Raw genomic sequence first — 19,959 nt, forward strand, 5'->3', positions numbered from 1 at the left:
TGCCATAAACGAAATCTAGACCCACTAGCTGTGGACATTCCAGTAGTGCTTTCTTACTTGTGTGAATTGCTTAAAAGTGGCCTGTCATATTCCTCAGTGAAGGTTCATTGTTCCGCTCTTTCTGCTTGTTTACCATTAATGCTTCAATTGTCATCCAGACTGGAGGTTAAACTTTTTCTTAAAGCTGTCCTGCATATCAAACCTCCCAAGAAACCTGCATTTCCTCCTTGGGATCTCTTCTGTGTCTTAGAGAAGCTCACCCTGGCTCCCTTTGAGCCTGCGGCCTCTAGTCCTCTAAAGTTTTGCACTTAGAAAACAGTGCTTATGGTAGCCTTGACTTCTGCTAGGATGGTCTCTGAGATTCAGGCTTTGAGTGCATCCCCTCCAGTTTTGGTCTTCCACAAGGATAGAGTGTCTTTGAGAACTAACCTTTTTTTCATGCCTCTGAAAACTAACCCTTTCATGCCTAAAGTGGTGAATGAGTTGTCTCTTAATCAGTCCATTAAATTCCCCATCTTTTTTCCTTCTCAATCCTCAAGTGAAAGAATTTTACATAATTTATATGTACATAGGCAACTCAGATTTTCCCTGGACAAAACAAAATATATAAGGAAGTCAAATCAAATTTGTGTCTTTTCATCCACGATCTCTGTGTTCACCTGTTTCCAAACAAACCATTTCATTTTGGATTTCTAAAGTTATTGTGTTTTGCTATGATTTTCATGGGAAATTGCTACCATCTCCTGTTGGTGCCCATTCCACCAGATCTTTTGCTTCATCAGGGACTTTCTTTAAAGGACTAGATCTTAATTCCATTTTGGAGGCTGCTATTTGGTATTCTGTCCCTACTTATGCTAAACATTAAAAGTTGGATACTATCTCCAGGTACAGGGCAGGATCTGCTAGAGCAATTCTGCATGGATTTGTGGAAAATGCTTTCTCACTTTCTTCATAGACTCCCTCCCCCTCCCTGGGTTCCCTTTGAGCTTTGGCACTCTCACATAGGGAAAGGATAGTGCAGCACTGAATAGAAAAATATAGAATAGCTGTGTAAAATCTTAGCATAACCATAGATGTCCTTCTCTTCTATGTTGCAGTATTCTGTCCCTCCAGCCTTCCCTCTATAACTTGTTACTTCCTAGGATGACTCTTGGTTTGCCTTCCTCATGGGGGTATCTTGTTCTGTGGATGGTACCTGCGGACGTCCCTTTTATGTCTGGTGGCGTTAGAGCCTTCAAGCAATGTCCCACATACTGCCAGTGGCTGTAAGCTTTTGTATACAGGCTGAATGTCGGGTCGATCAGTGGAATACAGCCTATATGTAAAGAATATTGCAATATAGAAGAGAAGGACATCTGTGGTTATGGTAAGATGTTACACAACTATTCTTTCCCAAAAGGCTTGCTCATTTTAGTTCATATTGCTATATAGCTGAAGGCAAATCTTCACTGGGGCTTATCAAATGGTAGTACCTGACTGAGCTAAACCCAGATTTAGCTGGAAAAACAAGCCACCTTGGTGGACCCCTGACGTTGGCTATACAACAGAAGGAAAAAATTCTTGTCTAAGTAAATGGGAGGGTGTATAACAGAGAAAAATCTTAGTAGTCTCAACAGGAAAGTCAGGGAACTAGTCACATCTTCAGGATATAAATACAAGACTAAAATAGACTCCCAAGCAAAGGATAACCATAAAGCATTTTATAGTTTTGTCCGATATATTAAGGGAGACTGGTCAGTGTGCTGAGTTAGCTGTAGATGGCATTACCTATACTCAGGCAGAAGTACCAAACCTGCTGACCAATAAATTCAGTTCAAATTTCATCCCATCATCACCTGCAGTCACTCCCCATGAAGTACCTCCTACCATTCTTTTGCCTGTTATCACAAAAGAACAGGTAGTCACTACACCCTCTAAAGCTAGAAACAGCATCCGTGGGCCCTGAAGGCATCCCAGGGTGCCTATTAAATAGCTTGAAACATGATCTAGAAAACCCTCTCAGATCTCTGTTTGTTTAACCACAGTCTCCAGACAGGCTTTGTCCCAATAGAGTGGAGGGCAGCAACCGTCCTGCTTCTGCACAAGGGGGGAACCATTAGCTGACCCAGGAACTACCAACCCATAAGTCTGACTAGCCTCACATGAAAGGCTATGGAAAGGATCATCATGAACCTCATTAACCATGACAGGAAAACTCCAGACTCTAGACCCAACCCAGTTTGGCTTCAAGAGCAGGTCCTGCCTGCTCAGTCTGGAGGACTTCTTTGAGAAAGTCACAAAGGCCATGGATGAGGGTAAAACAGTGCATACCACCTACCTTGACCTGGCTAAGGCAGGTGGCACAATACCCACTGAAGTTTTATAGATAAGCACTCAGAATTGGGTATAAAACTTTACATAACCATTTGACAACCGACTGGTTCACTGATAGGACACGTTAGATTGGGGGAATCTACATGCAGCAAGAGGCCAGTCACCAGTGAAGTATGACAGGGCTCAGTGCTGGGCCCCTCCTGTTTGGAATATACTTCTCAGATGTTAAGGCAAATGTAGATGGCATTTGGTTGACCAAGTTTGTGGATGACTGCATGTTGGAGGCAGTCATTGACTCCCCAAACAACATTGCTATCCTGTAGAAAGGTCTAATGCAGACTAATGATTGGTGTTAGAGCTGTGACCTCAGACTAAATGCAAAGAAGTGCATAATACCCTTTTGGAAATCACAACATTGTTGTACAACATTGACAGCACCCCCGTAAGAATGGACCCAGTGGTGACAGATTTGGATACTGAGGTACATAGTAATCTGAACTTTGATCATGTGCCCACAGTGGTGAAGAAATCCTTCTATGTGGCTTATCCTATAAGTAAGGCAGGGTATACAGATCTAAGGATGTCATAGTACCAGTGTACTTGGCCTTCATTGGACTAATCGGGTGCAGTGCACCCTTTGGCATGTACCTCACCGGGTACCTGCAACAGTAGGAGTGCCTCAGAAATTTCTCACCCAAAAAAATAAGGGTATAAACAACATACCATATGCAGACTGATTGATTAAAAGACCTATCACTGTATTCAGTTTTCTACCGATTACTGAGGAGTGATCTGTGCCTGACCTACAAAGTAGTCTTTTACCCAGCCGTGATGGGAATGTTGCAGATTAACTTCATGAGGGTACCCACTCCAGATATCTAAACTTGATGTCTGACATGAGTAGATCATGCTGGAGAGACAGATATGCATCCCAGAGACTGCAAGCCCTCTGCAATAGGCTTTCTTTAAACGTGAAGCAAAGTCTTACCCTGGTTGTCTTTGAGCACAGTCTGGACCATGGATGGGAAATTGTAAATTTGTTCTTGGGGTGGTACCCATGTCCCTTATGGACAGAGGCAATTTGTAAAAATAGTCAAAACCTCGCCTGCTGTCCCTTACTTTCTTTCCCATAAGAATATAAAATTGGGTAAAATCTTGGTAAAACTAGCCAGGCTTATAAGGGTTCTTGGGCCATTAGCCTAGTCGTGTGCTATGAACTGTACTTTTTGGCCCCCATTCTGTGGATAGTTCTTCTGCCTGTAAATCTGTCCACTGTCATATGATGATATGGCATCTATCTAGCTATATATATGTGTGTGTGTGTGTGTGTGTATGTGTATATATATATATATATATATATATATATGTATATATATATATATATATATATATATATATATATATATATATATATATATATATATATAAAATGCTATTTATGCTGAACCTTGACTTGTCTTCTTCGCTTTCTTCTTATGCTTGAGCAGTAGTAAGTGGTTACAGTTGTGACTACAGTCTGTACATTTTGAGTGGATTTTTTAGGAGCTCTATCTGAGCTTCGTTGCTTTTAAACTTGAAGTGTTGACTTTTTTTCCTCAATTTATTTTTCACCTAATTGTTTTATTGATCTTATTCCTGCCCATTGTTGCATTTAAACTTGTTGTTGTGTTACTTGTTCATTGAGTCTGATGAAGCCGTCTGGTGAAAGCGCTTACTCATTTCTACAGGAATAAAGAGTATATACTGGATTTATATTTTGCCTTTTGAGCCTTGACTTGGATTTTTTCTATACGTACTTTTAGGGATTTTGCCTTCAGCTGTGTTCGCCTACTTCATCCGTGCTTCCATTTATTATTTAATTTTGTGTTTGAAGGGCGTTCACTCTGCTACACCTGTTTATACTTTTTGACTCGCGCGCGTGTGTGTGTGTGTGTGTGTGTGTGTGTGTGTGTGTGTGTGTATATATATATATATATATATATATATATATACACATACACATATAGATATATATATCTATCTATATGGGATCCGTCAATATGTTTGAAGTTTCACTACTTCGAATTCCACTTCGCCGAGTCCACTTGTTCGAAGTAGCGAAACTTCGAACATTGACATCGGCAGTCACACTACAGCACGGAATGGGAATATTGCCTGTTCCCCTGCTGTAGTGCAATGTCGGAGTTGGTATATTTAAGTAGGGGGGGTGGGGGCCACAGCCCCCCACATGGGGGAGTGTTGGAGGGCTTTCTCCCTGCAAAAACATGTTTTAATGTTTTTGTTTTTTTGGGTAGCCCGGGGAACTAGACTTCAACGAAAGTGCACTTTCATTGAAGTGGACTTTCGCTGAAGTGTAGGGTCTACTGCTCTATTTCGAAGAAGTGTATTTTCGATGTAAAACAGTAGACCCATATATATATATATATATATATATATATATATATATATATATATATATATATATATATATATATAATGTGTGTGTGTGTGTGTGTGTGTGTACGTGTATGTATAGATAGATGTCTGGCAGTGTGAACAATGGCTGAAGAAGATTGTCACTGTTGAAGCAACACCTAACCCCAAGTGTTTAAAAAAATGGGTAAAAAGGGATTGTGATGGATGGGGAGGTACACAGACACAGAGACAGACACACGCACACACCTGGTGCCCTCAGCTTTTTCTGGTACATTTGTGAAGCAGTTATTTGCTCTTTGGCATCTGTCTTCTTGATGTTCTTCGTGTTTCACTGTTGCCGTCATCACATTTGGGTTATCTGCCTACAGGTAGCCCTCAGCCGGCCTGAATACCAGAGTCTTGGATTCCTGTGTCGGATGCTGTCTCTTCTTCCATGACGTCAGGTCGTCAGGAGTATAAAACATGCAGCCGATGCCATTACATCATTCTTTCTTGCCGTGCGGTGCCTGAAGCAGAAGCAATTCGCAAGTGCCGGTCAGCAGACTCCAGTAATTTTCTTTTTCGAGTTTCAGAACCAAAGACTTCAAAAAAGCTAAGTACCCCGTTGGGGATCCTTTTTCTTGCTCTTAACCGATGTCAGTAAAAGTTAACAATTGTATTGCCTGTGGAAAGCAAATATCTCATAAAACTTTTCATTCTTACTGCATTCCTTGCTTAGGCCCAGACCACGTGTTCAACCCCCGAACTATTCGTCGTCGGGCTACATTTGCCGCAAATGATTTTGGTACTCTGTGCAATTATCCAGAAGTGGCTTTGGTAAGCCATCCGACTACCGACATTCCGAAAGAACTTAAGGGTAAAGACAGACTGCATAGGTCCAAAACTGCTGATGACGCTTCTGTTAAGCTAGTTGCCAGTCCGCCGGTACTCAGTAAGGCGCTATCGCAGCCCCTGATATACTTGCTACTTCATATTTGCAGGCCTCTACTGCGACCCATTTTGAGTCCGGTATGCCGCAAGATGCTTCTTCAACTATGGAATCTGCAGATTTCTCTACCTTGGATTGGTCCGGAGCCGCTGTGCAGGCACCGGCTTCTGAGGGAGTATTCAGGCCTACAGACTTGCATGTTAAACAGACACCATCTTCTTCCTCCAGGCCTAAAACTTGCAGGATGCCTAGAAAACCAACGTCCAGACCACAAGGTCAGGCCCATATGCCTCAAAAACAAATGCTTAGAATGGCTGAAGACCTTATTACCTTAATTAGTGGAAGCCAGCCTTCCCCCCTCTGAGACCTAGAACTGATTTTCCTTCTGATTCTTCTAATCAGGAATCTGATATTTCTATTTCTTCTGATTTACCAGGGATTGCCCTTACCTACCTATGAGGATTCTGATGCAGAGGATTCCATTCCCTCTGCTTCCCCTCCAGAAGATTTTTCTTTTGGTGAAACCTTGCATACTCTTGTGGAGCATTTCCACTGGGAAAGCCAGGATTACTCTGACTCCAACAAGAGGAATTCTTACTCCTTCCTCAACACAGGCCTTTAGCTATCTCTCCTGTTCTGGACATTGTAGATGATGCTTTCCTGGAATCTAGCCTTTCCCCAGACATCTTACCTCCAGCTCCCAGTAAACCTGACAGGTATTAGAGTACCTGACTCTCTGAAGTTCCTCTTCAAGAATCCTACTGCGGATCCAGAAACCATTTCACAAGGACCAAAGGGCATTAAGGTTACTGCTGCCAAAAATCCTACCCCTTCTGATAGAGATTCTGGAGCCTTGGACAGATGGGGTAAGAAGGTATACATGTCTGCTCCTTTGGTCATTAGGGCTTTAAATTGCCAGTTTTATATGTTAAAGTACCAGCAGCATATTATGGGACTACTTAAACAGAAAATGATGCTGATTTCTGATTGTGCTGAACACAAAGAATTACAGGATTTAATGCATTCTTCAGAATAAGTTGGCAAGCATACTTTGCAATGTGGTTTTGACTTTTTAGAAGCATCTTGCAGGGCTTCTGTCACTGGGTCTGTACTTAGAAGGCATGCTTGGCTTAAGGAGCAAAACTTGCCAGATCATGTGAAAGCTAAATTGCTGGATGCTCCCTTAAACCAAGACCGCCTGTTTGGCAACAAAGCCGAAGTCGTCCTCAAAAAGATGGAGGAAAAAGCTAAATCTATGCAAACTGTTAAAGAATTCCTGCAAGTACAGCCTCCCAGATTTAGTAGGCATTGGCCTTCAAAGAATTGGTCCTTTCCAGTCTCTTCCAGGCCCTCTCAGTCCAAACCCAGGAACAGCAGAACACCTAGGTTACAGTCTCAGGCTACGCATAGTCTAAGCATTGGGGGGCTTCCACTTCCAAAGTAGGTAGTAGTAAGGCACCCCCATATGGAAAAATGGTGCAATTACTTAATCTTAACTCTTCCAAGCCCTGCTCAACTGCCTGTTCCATTAGGAGGAAAGCTCGCCCTGCATGCAGAAAACTGGGAACTCATTAGCCAAGACAAATGGGTTTTGAATGTAGTTTCACAAGGATACAGATTCTACTTCCACACACTACCAACCCCAAATGGTTGGCCGAACCTACCCCAAAATCATTGGGTAGAGGCCCAACAGCAGGTTCTCTCTTTTCTAAGTATCAGGGCTATTCAACCTGTCCCAGCAAAGTAAGGGGACAAGGTTTTTATTCAAGACTTTTCCTGGTACCCAGAAAAGACAGCTCCTGGCATCCTATCCTGGACCTCTCTATTCTATACATATTTTTGGTAATTCCAAAATTCAGAATGCTAACACTTCAGCAGCTGCTTCCTATGCTAGGCAAAGATGCCTGGTTGGCAACCTTAGACTTAAGGGAAGCTTACCTGCACATTCCAGTAAGGGAATCTTGCAGGAAATACCTATGCTTCAGGGCAGACTCCATGCATTATCAGTTCGCTGCACTTCCCTTTGGCTTATCTACTGCGCCCAGGGTAGTCACAGTGTCTAGCTCCAGCCATTGCATTTTGCAGGCAGAGAAATATTCAAATATACCCATACTTGGACGATTGTCTGATTCAGGCAGAAAGCCAGGACTTGCTTTTTAAATTATCTGGCATTCATGAAGAAACTTCTAACCTCTCTGGGATACACCATAAATGAAAAGAAATCTCATCTAGTACCCTGCCATCAGATTGTATTCCTGAGAGCAGGCGTGAACACAACTTCCCAGATGGCTTTCCTCACTCCAGAGAAACAAGTTTATTTGACAACCTACTTCAAACTACTGGCCACAAAGACCCAGCTATCTGCAAGGAAAATTCTGGAAGCCCTGGGTTTCATGGCCTCTTGCATTCTACTAATTCCATATGCAAGACTGCATATGAGGAAACTACAATGGTATTTAAAAAGCCTATGGTGTCAACATTCTCAGGACTTGGAATCAATGATTCCTATCATTCCTTGAGGAACAAATGGGAAACTCCAGAGATAGACCTGTTTGCCTCCCCTCAGAACTACCAATTGGACTAATTCTGCACAAGGACTTCCCACAGTCAAGCTTGGAAAGTGGGATGCCCTGTCCTTTACCTGGGAAAGCCTCTCTGTTTATGCCTTTCCCCCTCTGCCTCTCCTCTCGAAGGTTCTGCTAAAGATCAAACAGGACAAGCCAAGGACAATACTGATTGCACCAGACTGGCCACGCCACCACTGGTGGTACCCCCTTTGTGCAGTATGACACTGCTGGAACCATGGCACCTGCCTCAGACTCCTTTCCTGCTGTCCCAGCAGGCGGGCCAGATTCTGCACCCTCCATTTCAAACCCTGAACCTTGCAGCCTGGCTAATTCCTTGAGCTCTCCAATAGCATCCCTCAGTAAGCAGGCGCTAGACGTCATTCTGGAGGCAAAGAGGCCTAGTACTAGAAAATCCTATGCTGAAAAGTGGAAGGGATACTGTTCCTGGAGCCAGACTCAGGAGATGGGCACAACAGTGCCCAACTTACCTCATATACTTCAGTACTTAACAGAAATGCACCACAAGGGCCTATTGTTCTCGTCAATTAAAATTCATACCTCTGCCATTTCAGCACATTATAATACTGAACCCACTCCTCTTCTCTCACCCTCTGCTAAAGCAATTCCTTAGAGGGGCCAAAAAGACCCCCCCCCCCCCCCCCAGGAGAGCCCCTACTTCAGCCTGGGACCTTAACTTTGTATTGGAAAAGCTTACTCTCCCTCCTTTTGAGCCAGCTGCAACTGCAGAGTTGAAATTCCTTTCTTGGAAAACAGCCTTCCTTCTAGCCATCACTTCAGCAAGAAGAATGTCTGAATTACAGGCCCCCATGGCAGTGGAGCCCTTCATTATCTTCCATGCAGACAGGGTTTCCCTCAGGACCAATCCTTCCTTTTATGCCCAAGGTGGTGTCTAGTGTGGGCCTTAATCAGTCCACTCATTTGCCTACCCTTTTCCTGAATCCACAAAACAACGGAGAACGAATACTGCACTCTTTGGACCTGCACAGACAACATAGATTTTATTTGGACAGGGCTAAGCCTCTCAGAAAATCTGAACAGCTGCTAGTTGTCTTTGCTGCAGGAGCAGAGGGGAAGGTCATTTCAAAGCAAACCATTTCTAAATGGATAGCCCATTGCATTAATTTCTGCAATAAGCACCATGGAAAACCTACCCCACAGGGGATAAGATCACATTCCAGTAGGGCTGCATCTACCTCTACAGCCTTTCTCAGAGGTGTCTTTACCAGGGACATCCTAGAAGCTGCTACCTGCAGCTCTGTACATACCTTCACGAAGCATTACCACATGCCTATTTTTTCTAAATCCAGAGCTGGTTTTGCCACTGCAGTCTTGCAGGGCTTAATAACTGGCCCTAATGCTCTCTAACTTTATCCTCCCTTCCTTAGCTTTGAGAATCAACCCAAATGTGATGACAGCAACAGTGAAACATGAAGAACATAGTACAGTTGTGTACACTTAACATAAATGTAGATGTTCGAGTGTATTCACTGTTGCAGTCCTGGTTACCCTCCCTCCAGCCCCCTGACTTCTCTTGGCTCTACCTTTCCTCCTTCTTTGGTGTATTTAAGCTTTCTGGTGTATTTGCTTTATGATGGAGGGGTATCCTAACATATAATTGCTTCCCATTGTGGGGGCACTTGACATCTGGGGCAAGAAAAACTGATGTAATGGCGTCGGCTGCATGTTTTATACCTCTGACGACCTGACGTCATGGAAGATGAGACAGCATCTGATGCAGGAATCCAAGACTCTGGTATTCAGGCTGGCTGAGGGCTACCTGCAGGCAGATAACCCAAATGTGATGACTGCAATAGTGAATACACTCTAACATCTACATTTATGGTAAGTGTACACAACTGTACATTTTGCAAGCTTTTTCTTGGACATTTCTTGTAAGACTTCCAGCTCCGTAATTATTTTATGTCTACATCTCTACCACAGATATTTCAGTTATGTGGAGCAAGACAGTGTTTTCAATTTCCTTTAGACTTGTTTCATTGGACTTAATGTAATCTGCTATTCTCCCATTCATTATTATTATCTCATTTGTATGTATGATTGCTTTTTCCTGCATTGATGCATTGTCAGTTTATTTGGCATTTAAATTTCCCCCTGTACTCCACATACACCTGCCACATGTTTTCTTATTCTCCAACTTCAGTTCTTCCCATGGCCTAGGTATCTGCTTTTTTTTTCTTTAAACATTGATTTGACCATCCAAATTTATACTCTTTGTTGAATTGCTTGTTCATTATTTTTAACCTGACAGCTTTTTAGCAGTCAGTTTACAGTGAGCGGACAGGAGGACATGAAAGGCCTTGTTAACTCTTTGACGCCATGATGGAAGTCCCTGTTCTGCCATCCTTGGGTTGCATATGCCACCTGGGTGGTTAGTGCTGTAGCCTCTGCCCAGACCATTGGAACAAGTTAAAACTGAGGATGATATGGATACATGTCCTTCTTATGCCACAAGTGTGTTGATGTCTTGGTTGGGGAAGAGGGAAGCTCTGGAAGCTGGGCCGGACCTCAGGCTTGTTTGGCACAAGTCCAGAGAGTTAGCACTAGTGCAGCTGTAAAATACTCTTAACACCTGTTGCTGTGGTAACGTTCTAAGTACCTTTTTTTTTTTTAAGTTTTGCCATTGTTTTTTAACTTATTATTGTTTGGATTCATTTTCAGAATAAGCCTGGTGCTGAAAGTTTTGAGCCTGAACCAAAGAAATTTGATGGTACTGGATATGACAAAGACCTTGTTGAAGCTTTGGAAAGAGATATAATTTCCCAGAACCCAAATATTAGATGGTGAGTGAAAGCTCTATGAGCAGTTTATTTTGAATCTTCTCACACAAACGTGGCAAATCTTTACATTAACTATTCAGTTAATGTTTTAATTTAATTTTAGTTTGTATTATTCTTTTTGTTATTGCAGTGTATTTTTTCTGTTTGGCACAGGGTTGAACAGTTTTCTACAGCGGCTTTGTAGAGAGCGCTGTGCAGTTGATCTGCTTTCATTGCATAGGAAACTGAAAACAGTGTAGAGATACTCCTTGGGTTGGGGAAGAGATGGCAGGTAATGTAGTGTTTCTGATCAAATATGAAGACTAAAAATGCAAGAAACCAGTCAAACTTTGTGATACATGACGCATTTGTGAGCCCTAGACAATGGAGTCTGAGACATAATAGTTAACGAGATAAATGCCTTGCACAGGTATTCATTTTCAGTATATGAATACATATTACTGGATTTATAGACAAAAATTTCATAAGATGTATTTTCCATTTTTCCAGTATTAATCTTCGCATTCCTAAAATTGTAATTAGTACACCAATCTTTACATCTGAAGTAATTTACTTAATTTGATCTTCAACCTGTGGGAATATGGATCCGCGTCAGATCCGAGTCGGCAAAGATTATTAGCATCAGCTTCGAGCTCCAGACTCCTCCCCTTGCCTTCCATCCCCAGATCTCATTTGCCGTGATTTGTGAAAGCACCGTGTCTCTGAAGCTCCAGTTAGCAGGGTATTTTTCTGGTATTGTATGTTAATAATTTTCGCTTTATTAGCCTTTTTAGCTTAGCGTAGGTACCCCTTCTCTCCTCCCATCGCTATGGTGCCGTGTGTAGGCTTGTAGCAGTTGCTAGTTAGTGTAGTTTGTCTGTGTGCCCCTCCCCCTTCTAGTCTGTTCAGTGTGTGGTGAGTGGGTGTGTGCTAAAGTTTAAGTGGAAAGTTTTTCTTTCCTTTCCCTAGGATGGCTGGAAAGCTTATTTTTAAGCGCTGCACAGTGTGTGGCCATAAGCTCTCCCCAGCGGATGGCCACACTCTGTGTGTACTGTGTTTAGGTGTGGCCCACCTTAATGTTGACTGCCACATGCTACACTTTGCTGTGAAGGAAAGGTTAGTTTGCTGTTATTTTTTGTATTTCTGTATTGCCTTTCTATATTTTGAATACTGTAGTTTGTTTTCTTTACCTTGTGTTTTGCTTGCATTCTGTTTTAACAGCATATTAAAACTTCAAAAGAGACCACAGCTCTCTCTGTTCTGAGTCAGGCAGAATTTTTCCCTCCCTCCCACCCATTTAAGTTGTCTTGTTAAATACCACTGTCTTTCTAGTTGCCTGCCTCTTATGTTAATCTGACCATATATCTCATTTCTCTCTGCTTTCACTGGCTTATTTGAGTAATCACAAAACCATCACTTTTGAAATCCTTCCTTCAATTATTTAAATTTATTGGCCATCCTACAGTTTTTCATAGTACCAAAATACAAAAGTGACCACCCCTTTCTGTCCATCTTGCTGTTTTAAAAAATAGTAACTCTCCACTAAACCTTAACTTTTTAAACAGGTAAAACTCGTTACCTACTTTCACATCTAACTTCTCTAGTGCACACTGCAGAGTGCATTCTTTTCAATCTTACCTTTAAGCATCCCTGTTACTAGCACTTTCTCTAATACCTAAAGATCATCTCTACTTGACTCCAAGTAGACTTTTCTCTATCTGTTAAACCTAGCACTTGCTCCTTACAGTACTTATTACCTTGATCGGCACTCTTATAGATAGCACCCCAAAAGGCAAACCCCCATTTCTCGGTCACCCACGTCCCCGGAATCTCTTTTAAAGTTTTTGTCTAGTCCTTCTAGCATGTCGAGGATCAGTTGCTAGTGTCCTCTCCTGCTCAGCTGGTGAACCTGGGAATATTGAGGCAATGTTACAATTGCCTCATGTACACTGAACAACCCTCTCCTCCTCCCACAAAACACAAATACATGCGAGAGATGCAACTATACGGCCAAACTGGAGGCTGAGCTCTCTCAACATAGGACTGGCAAGACCAGTCAGGAGGAGAAGGTTACCACACACACTATAGACCCAGTCTCACATAGTACCATCACAACCTCAAATCATACACATAAACACACAAAGACATACTCGGCAGCTCTGATCAAAATCTACCAAAACAGCAGAGGCCACCAAAGCAGACACCCAAACAACCACCACCTCAGAACACAACACCTGCAACACATAGACCTCACAGTCAGTGTCTCAAACAGTCACAGCCCTTAAGGCCAAACACAATGCCAGACACACTAGTCATTGGTGACTCCATAGTCAGACACACTGGCGTCCGCTCACCAGACTGAGTAAGGAGAAGGTCACAGTAAGCTGCCTGTCGGGCTAGAATCTGCCACATAGCAAGCACTCAGGTCTCTCAACAGCAGGTACAAATCGACTCAGTCATTCTCCACACTGGTGTCAGGGACCTGAGGCGTAACTCCTTGGACTACATGAAAAGAGACATTGAGGAGCTCTCTGATTATGTAGCCCAGGCAGGTATGACCCTGACCTTGAGCAGTATCCTACCTTCACCAAGAATGATGCCACAATACAGAGATAAGATGATCAGCTTTAACAATTGGCTTAAACTCTGGTGTCATTCAAAGGGGATCCAATGTCTGTCTGCCTGGGATGACATGCTGGACAAGCCACGCTGCTTGGGCGGCTTGCACCTGTCACCCTGGGATTCGGATATTGGCAAAGGCTCTTGCCACCCCATAGTGCCTTTTTAGGCAAGGCTCAAATTCTAAACCTACCACCCTAGAACACAAAAAGGAAAAAAACTAAGGGTAATGCTGCTCAATGCCAGAAGTCTAAATCTCAAAATGCACGCTCGAGGCCCTTCTCAGTATGGAGAACATCGATGTCTGTGCAGTGACAGAAACCTGGTTCAAGGCTCCTGAGAGCACCCCAGCACTATCAGGTTTTACCTCTTATCATGCGTTCCGGCCCCAAAATCCGGACAATACCAAGAAAGGAGGGTATCCATATTCATCAAGGACACCCACACCTCAAGACTGGTAACCGATGCATCGGAGACCATCCAGGTGCAATTAACCATAGGCAAGACTGCTCTGCAAATTGTAGCATGTTACAGGCCACCCTCACAAACTCAGGAACCTCACATGGCCTTCCTGAAAACACTAGAGGATAAATGTATCACCAAACACCATCATACTAGGTTACTTCAATTACCCTAATATAGACTGGGAACACTACTCAAGCCCAAACACCCTAGCCCAAAAGTTCCTGGAATTCTTAAACTCAAATGCCATGGAACAACTAGTCACCATCCCACAAGAGGAGAAAACATACTTGATCTCATCATCACGAACATGGGAGCACAATGTTCAACACCGGAAGTATACCCCTCACTGGTGAGATCAGATCACAAACTAATCTTGCTGGAGGTCCTCATCCCACCCCACCTGAAATAAAAAGACCACAGTAAAGAACTTCTCAAAGCCGACTTCACACTTCTAAAGACTAGTGTGGTCTCCTTTAAGGCCCCAAGCGGCGGAAAACAGTACTCAAGCCGCTGCATCACTTACAAATGCCTTCTACCAGCACCTGCAGGACTGCATGGATAAGGCAATCCCAAGCAAAACAAAGACTCTTTGTACCAAAGGCAAGCGTCCAGTCTGGTGGACCCCAGCCATAAACAAACTCTACAACAAAGGAGGAAGCTACTACAAGATAGAGCAAAATCCTTAAAAGGTAAGACACCCTTGATCACTATAAGTAAAAACTAATAGCTCTCATAAAATCATCCAAAGCAAATTTTGAGAAAAATAGCTAAAGACTCAAAAGACAATCATAAGGCCTTCTTTAGCTATGTTAGAAACCTGGGAGGAAACTCCCAGATATGCTCAGAACTAGTTCAAAATGATGTGAAGATTACTGATCCTACAGACATTGCCAACATACTGGCTGACAGGTTCAGTGCAAACTTCTCCCCTCCCCAAAGGAGATATCTATACCAGCGATTGCAGCCCCCAAACATCTCCAATGCCCAAGTGAGAACTGCTCTCTCCAAAGCAAAAACACAGCATCCATGGGACCTGATGGTGTCCCCGGCTGTGTGCTCCACGAACTCAAGGAATTAAACCCACAGCTAGGACAGCTGTTTAATCATAGTCTTAGCTCGGGATACGTGCCCAGGGAGTGGCGCACTGCAACTGTGGTCCCACTTCACAAAGGCGGTGCCTCCACCGACCCTGGAAATTACCGGCCCATTAGCTTGACAAGCCTTATCTGCAAAGCCATGGAGAGGATCATAATGGACCTCATAAGTAAAGACATAGAATTTGCAGACTTTGGATCCATCCCAGTTTGGCTTTGTCAAAGGCGGATCATGCCTTCTAAACTTGGTTGACTTTTTGAAACAGTCACCAAAGCCATTGATGAGGAAAGGCAGTCCATACAGCCTACCTCGATCTGGCGAAGGCCTTGATACAATACCCCACTCGGGTATCATTGAAAAACTCATCAGCTTAAATGTTAACCCATACATCACAAGATGGGTTGCAAACTGGCTGAGTGACAGAACCCACAGGGTCAGAGTTGCTGGCACCATGTCAGACTCAAAGCCTGTCACAAGTGGTGTACCACAGGGCTCAGTCCTGGGCCCACTCTTGTTTAGCATCTACTTTTCCAGTACAAGCAAACACAGGAGGGTTATGGCTGACAAAGTTTGCAGATGACTGCAAACTGGGCCATAGTAGAAAACGCATCTGACACAGATAGCCTGCAGAAGGGTCCCACAGAGGCGGAGAACTGGTGCCAGAGCCATGGCCTAAAGTTAAATGCCAAAAATGCATAGTCATACCCTTCGGGAAAAACAAGGTTACCCCTAGCTACCAAATAGGTGGCAATCCACTGAGCACAGAAGAAGTTATCAGGGACCTGGGGACCCAGGTTGATAGTAGTCTGTCATTCGACACCCATGTAGCTAAAGTAGTTAGGAAGACCTTCTACATTGCCCACCTTATCATGAAGGGATTCTCATCTAGATCAAGGGAGGTCATAGTCTCCCTATACTCATCACTCATCAGACCAATGATTGAGTACAATGCCCCATTCGGAATGTATCTGACCCGACACTTGCAGCAGCTGGAGAGGCCACAAAGTTCCTCACCAAAAGGATAAAGGGTCTCAAACATCTGTCCTATGCTGCCCGACTGAAAGAACTCCAGCTCTATTCAGTCGCTTACACTGCTCAGAGGTGACCTTTGCCTAACATACAAGGCCATGTCAAACCCAGATTTGATGAATATGCTTCACCTCAAAAATCTAGATCCGTCAGAGCCACAAGGCGGGACACTTAAACCTCGACACGGCTATTAATAGGACGTGCTGGAGGGATAGATTCATCACCCAAAGACTCCCTATGCTGTGGAATAAAATCCCGGTATATGTGAGGCAGAGCACCTCGCTGGCCTTTGTTCAAGAGAAATCTTGACCAATGGATGGGAGATCGCAGATATACCCCAGGGATTACCTCAGTGTCACTGCTCGACAGAGGCACAGCAAAATAATGGGTATAGTTCCCCATACTAAAGGGGTGGCGTAAGCCACAAAACTATGGGCTAGGCTTGTAAATGCCCTCGGGCAGATAGCCTAGTATGAACCTATGAACCTATTTGTGCGGGTTTCAATCCCCGGGCATTGAAAGACAAAGACCAAGTTGGCCCTTAAGGGGCTTCTTCCTGCCACTGATCCTCCCTCCTTGTCCTCAGCTTCAGTCATTGCGGCTGCCGTGGCTGCCTCTCCCGCTTCTCTGCCTCTGGTCTCCCCTCCCTCTCAGGCTGGGACTCAAACTCCTGCTTCTAAGCCTGTGGTAGCAGAGCAGAGGAGGGGTAGAGAGCGGGGGAGAGAGTCGAAAGAGAAGAGGAAGAGGTCTCCGTACCTCGCGTCACCCAGTAAATCTGCTCTAATCTGTGACCCTCCCCGGCTACTATCTCTGAGGTTCTCCCCAGAGCCAGAGGGGGCACGCTTGGCCTCCCGTGCTTCAGCTCCCTTGACCAGCCAGGTCAGAGTCTGTGGCCTCGTCTCTGTTCATCCGGTCTCTCTTGGACATGGATCTGGAAAAGATAAGACACTTTATCTGTATGCTGATCCAGATTGTGGTCTTGCCAGCCCACCCTCCCTCAGGAGGGGGCAGCTCGCTTCCTTTTTTTCAGCCTATTACTTCTTCCTAGATCTGATCTTCGGCTTCGGACTTCTCGGATCAGAGGTTGGCAGTGATCAGGGCAGCTGCCTGGAGCATCTCAGATCTGACCAGTTCAGATCCGAGCCGATCTCAGAGCTCGAGCCTGGGGGTTGGATCCGAGGGAGTGGAACCTTTACCATCGGCTACGACGTTGTCAGTCCAGGTTTCCTCTCTCGGAGCTCCGGCCACTTCGGGTCCAACTCAGATTCTCGCGTCTGACCTGGGCAGACCAGCCACCTTATTGGCTTCACAGGAGGTCCGCTCTCCTTCGATGTTCGATGTGGTAGAATGGGTCCTCCATCGGATCGAGGCCCCTGACCCCCCCCCAGGCTCTACCCAAACCCGCTTGGCTCTGTCTCTGGTCCCTGTCGTCTTACCAGAGGGGACAGCCTGTGCCCGAAGGGCCCCAGACAGTTCCCCCAGAGGAGCAGATGGCTTGTGAGCACTCCCCGGAGAGCTCCACGGGAGATGTGCCTTGCAAGCATATGTGTAAAAGGAGGCACTTGGACTTCCTTGAGTCCCTAACCAAAGGCGCAGACTTAGATGAGGGGGAGGGCTCCCCAAGGTCAGCCCCCGACGATGTCTCCTTTGGAGTCGTCATGGAGATCTTGTGGCAGCGGGGAGGTTGGTGTGCCCCCAAGCCCTCCTTTGATGAGTCTGTGTTTCTGGAGGCTTTCGGCAAGGGCCCGTCTATGTCTTGGGTGTCCCCCCCACCCCATGGATCTTTTAGTCGATTTGATCACGTCACAGGCATGGAAGGAACCTGATACCGTGGAGCCGATCCCCAAGTGCCCCGATAAGGTTTTGAGTCCCCCTATAGACAGGCCTTCCTGGAGCAAGGGCTCCCCTGTGGACGCCATGGTGGTAGCAGCTGCCACTGAGGGAACTATCTCAGGAAAGTTCCTCTGTCCACCCTCCTGACTTGAGAGTCTCAGATGATGGACCGGCTAGGGAAGCCGGGGGTATGCTTCAGCTACCTTTCCAATAAGGGTGCTGAAATACTTGGCCCATGGTACGAGACCCCAATGTGACTTGGTGAAGTAGCTGGAGGAGTCTTCACCCAAGTCCATGTCGCAGGAGGACAAGGCTTTGTTCTCTGTGAAAATAGCCACTTTGAGAGCAGTATCGAATACATCCATGCGACTCCTCTCCCATGCAATGGAAGGAGCGGCTAGGGTGGCTGGGTCCGGTGTGTCCATGAGGCATAACGCTTGGCTGAGGTTGTGCCAATTTACCGAACCCTTTATGGTGCCTTTGCCAATGCCCCTTTTGACGGCTCAGCTCTGTTCAGTAAGACCATCAAGTTGACCCTAGTCCAGAGTGAGGCGGAAAGGAAGACACCTTCTGCCATCTGGATCCGCTTCTCTAACCCTCAAAGGTCCTTTTCCCGGAACCAGAGAGGGCAAAAGAAGGTGTGGTTCCGCAAGTCTCAGTACTCCCAGGACACTCAGGGCTCTTCTTCCCCCAGAGGCAGAGGGGGACAGAATGGACACCGACCCAGAGGCTGAGGGGGTCCGCGAAACTTCGGGTCTCGAGAACCTCTCTTGGACAGACCTGGGCAGCAACCCTGAGGTGTTGCCCGACTGCTCTACTCTGGAGGCAGTTGGGGGGCGATTGTCCTTGCACCCAGAGGCTTGGGAGTCCATAACAATGGACCGCTGGGTGCTGCAAATCATATCCAGGGGATATTCTTTCCCCTTCATGGGTTTTCCAACCCCTCCCAAACACCTCCCCGGATGTTCCACCCCGTAAAGGGAGACAGCAGCACAGGAAATTTCCAAGCTGTTAGGAAAACGAGCCATCGAAACTGTCCCCCCAGATCAGTCCAGATCAGGCTTCTACTCAAGGTTCTTTTTGGTGCCAAAGAAAATGAGGGACTTGAGGCCCAATCTGGACCTCTCTACCCTGAACCTGTCACTGGCCAAAGAAAAGTGCTGGATGGTCACACTACAGTCCATCATGCCGTATCTGCAAGAGAGCGACTGGATGTGCTTGTTAGATCTTCCAGGATGCTTAATATCACATAAAGATGCACAGAAGCTCCAGGATGTTTCTCCGCTTCCGGCTAGGGGGCCAAACATTACCAATTTTGAGCCCTATCCTTTGGTCTCACCACATCCCCCAGGGTGTTCACTAAAATGATAGCAGTGGTAGCGGCTCACCTGAGGCTTCGGGGGATTTAGGTCTGTCCGTACCTGGACGATTGGCTTTCACTGCTCCCACGAGGCGTCTACTTTTCCAAGCCAGGGTCTACTTTCTGATACTTGCCCTGAGCTTGGGTATCGCAATCAACACATCCAAATCTCTACTAAAGCCTGTACAAGTGATAGACTGCATTGGTGCCAAGATAGGCACACTTCAGGGCAAACTGTTCCTGACCTCGGATAGAGTTCAAAACATCAAGATGCACGTCTCCCTAATTTACCATTCTTATCTCCTGACAGCGTAATCTGTGTTGAGGGCTCTAGGCTCGATGATGGCAATCATAACTCTCCTTCCATGTGCCCGACTACACATGCGGATTCTTCAATGGACTTTGGTGGTTCAGTGGTCCCTGTTGGATTTACCACTAACCTATCCTACCCACCTAAGTCAAGTGTGTTGGTAGTCCCTCATATGGTGGATGAGCTCTCCGGACATTTTGGAGGGACAACCCTTCGTTCCAGCCCCG

The 19,959-nt window shown here is 45.2% G+C and overlaps 1 protein-coding gene across 4 annotated transcripts in view; it reads left to right on the plus strand.

Annotated features, from left to right (window-relative positions):
* Positions 1–19,959, plus strand: part of KATNA1 (katanin catalytic subunit A1) — a 1,196,718-nt gene that overhangs the window by 568,848 nt on the left and 607,911 nt on the right. For all 4 annotated transcript variants that reach the window (XM_044069365.1, XM_044069348.1, XM_044069341.1 and 1 more), the window contains one exon: positions 10,924–11,045. In XM_044069365.1, the coding sequence (XP_043925300.1) occupies positions 10,924–11,045 (122 nt within the window). The remainder of the gene's footprint in view (positions 1–10,923; positions 11,046–19,959) is intronic.

Source organism: Protopterus annectens, chromosome 1.part0 (genome assembly GCF_019279795.1).
Source record: "Protopterus annectens isolate FY-2018-M chromosome 1.part0, PAN1.0, whole genome shotgun sequence".
Classification (NCBI taxonomy): domain Eukaryota; kingdom Metazoa; phylum Chordata; order Ceratodontiformes; family Protopteridae; genus Protopterus; species Protopterus annectens.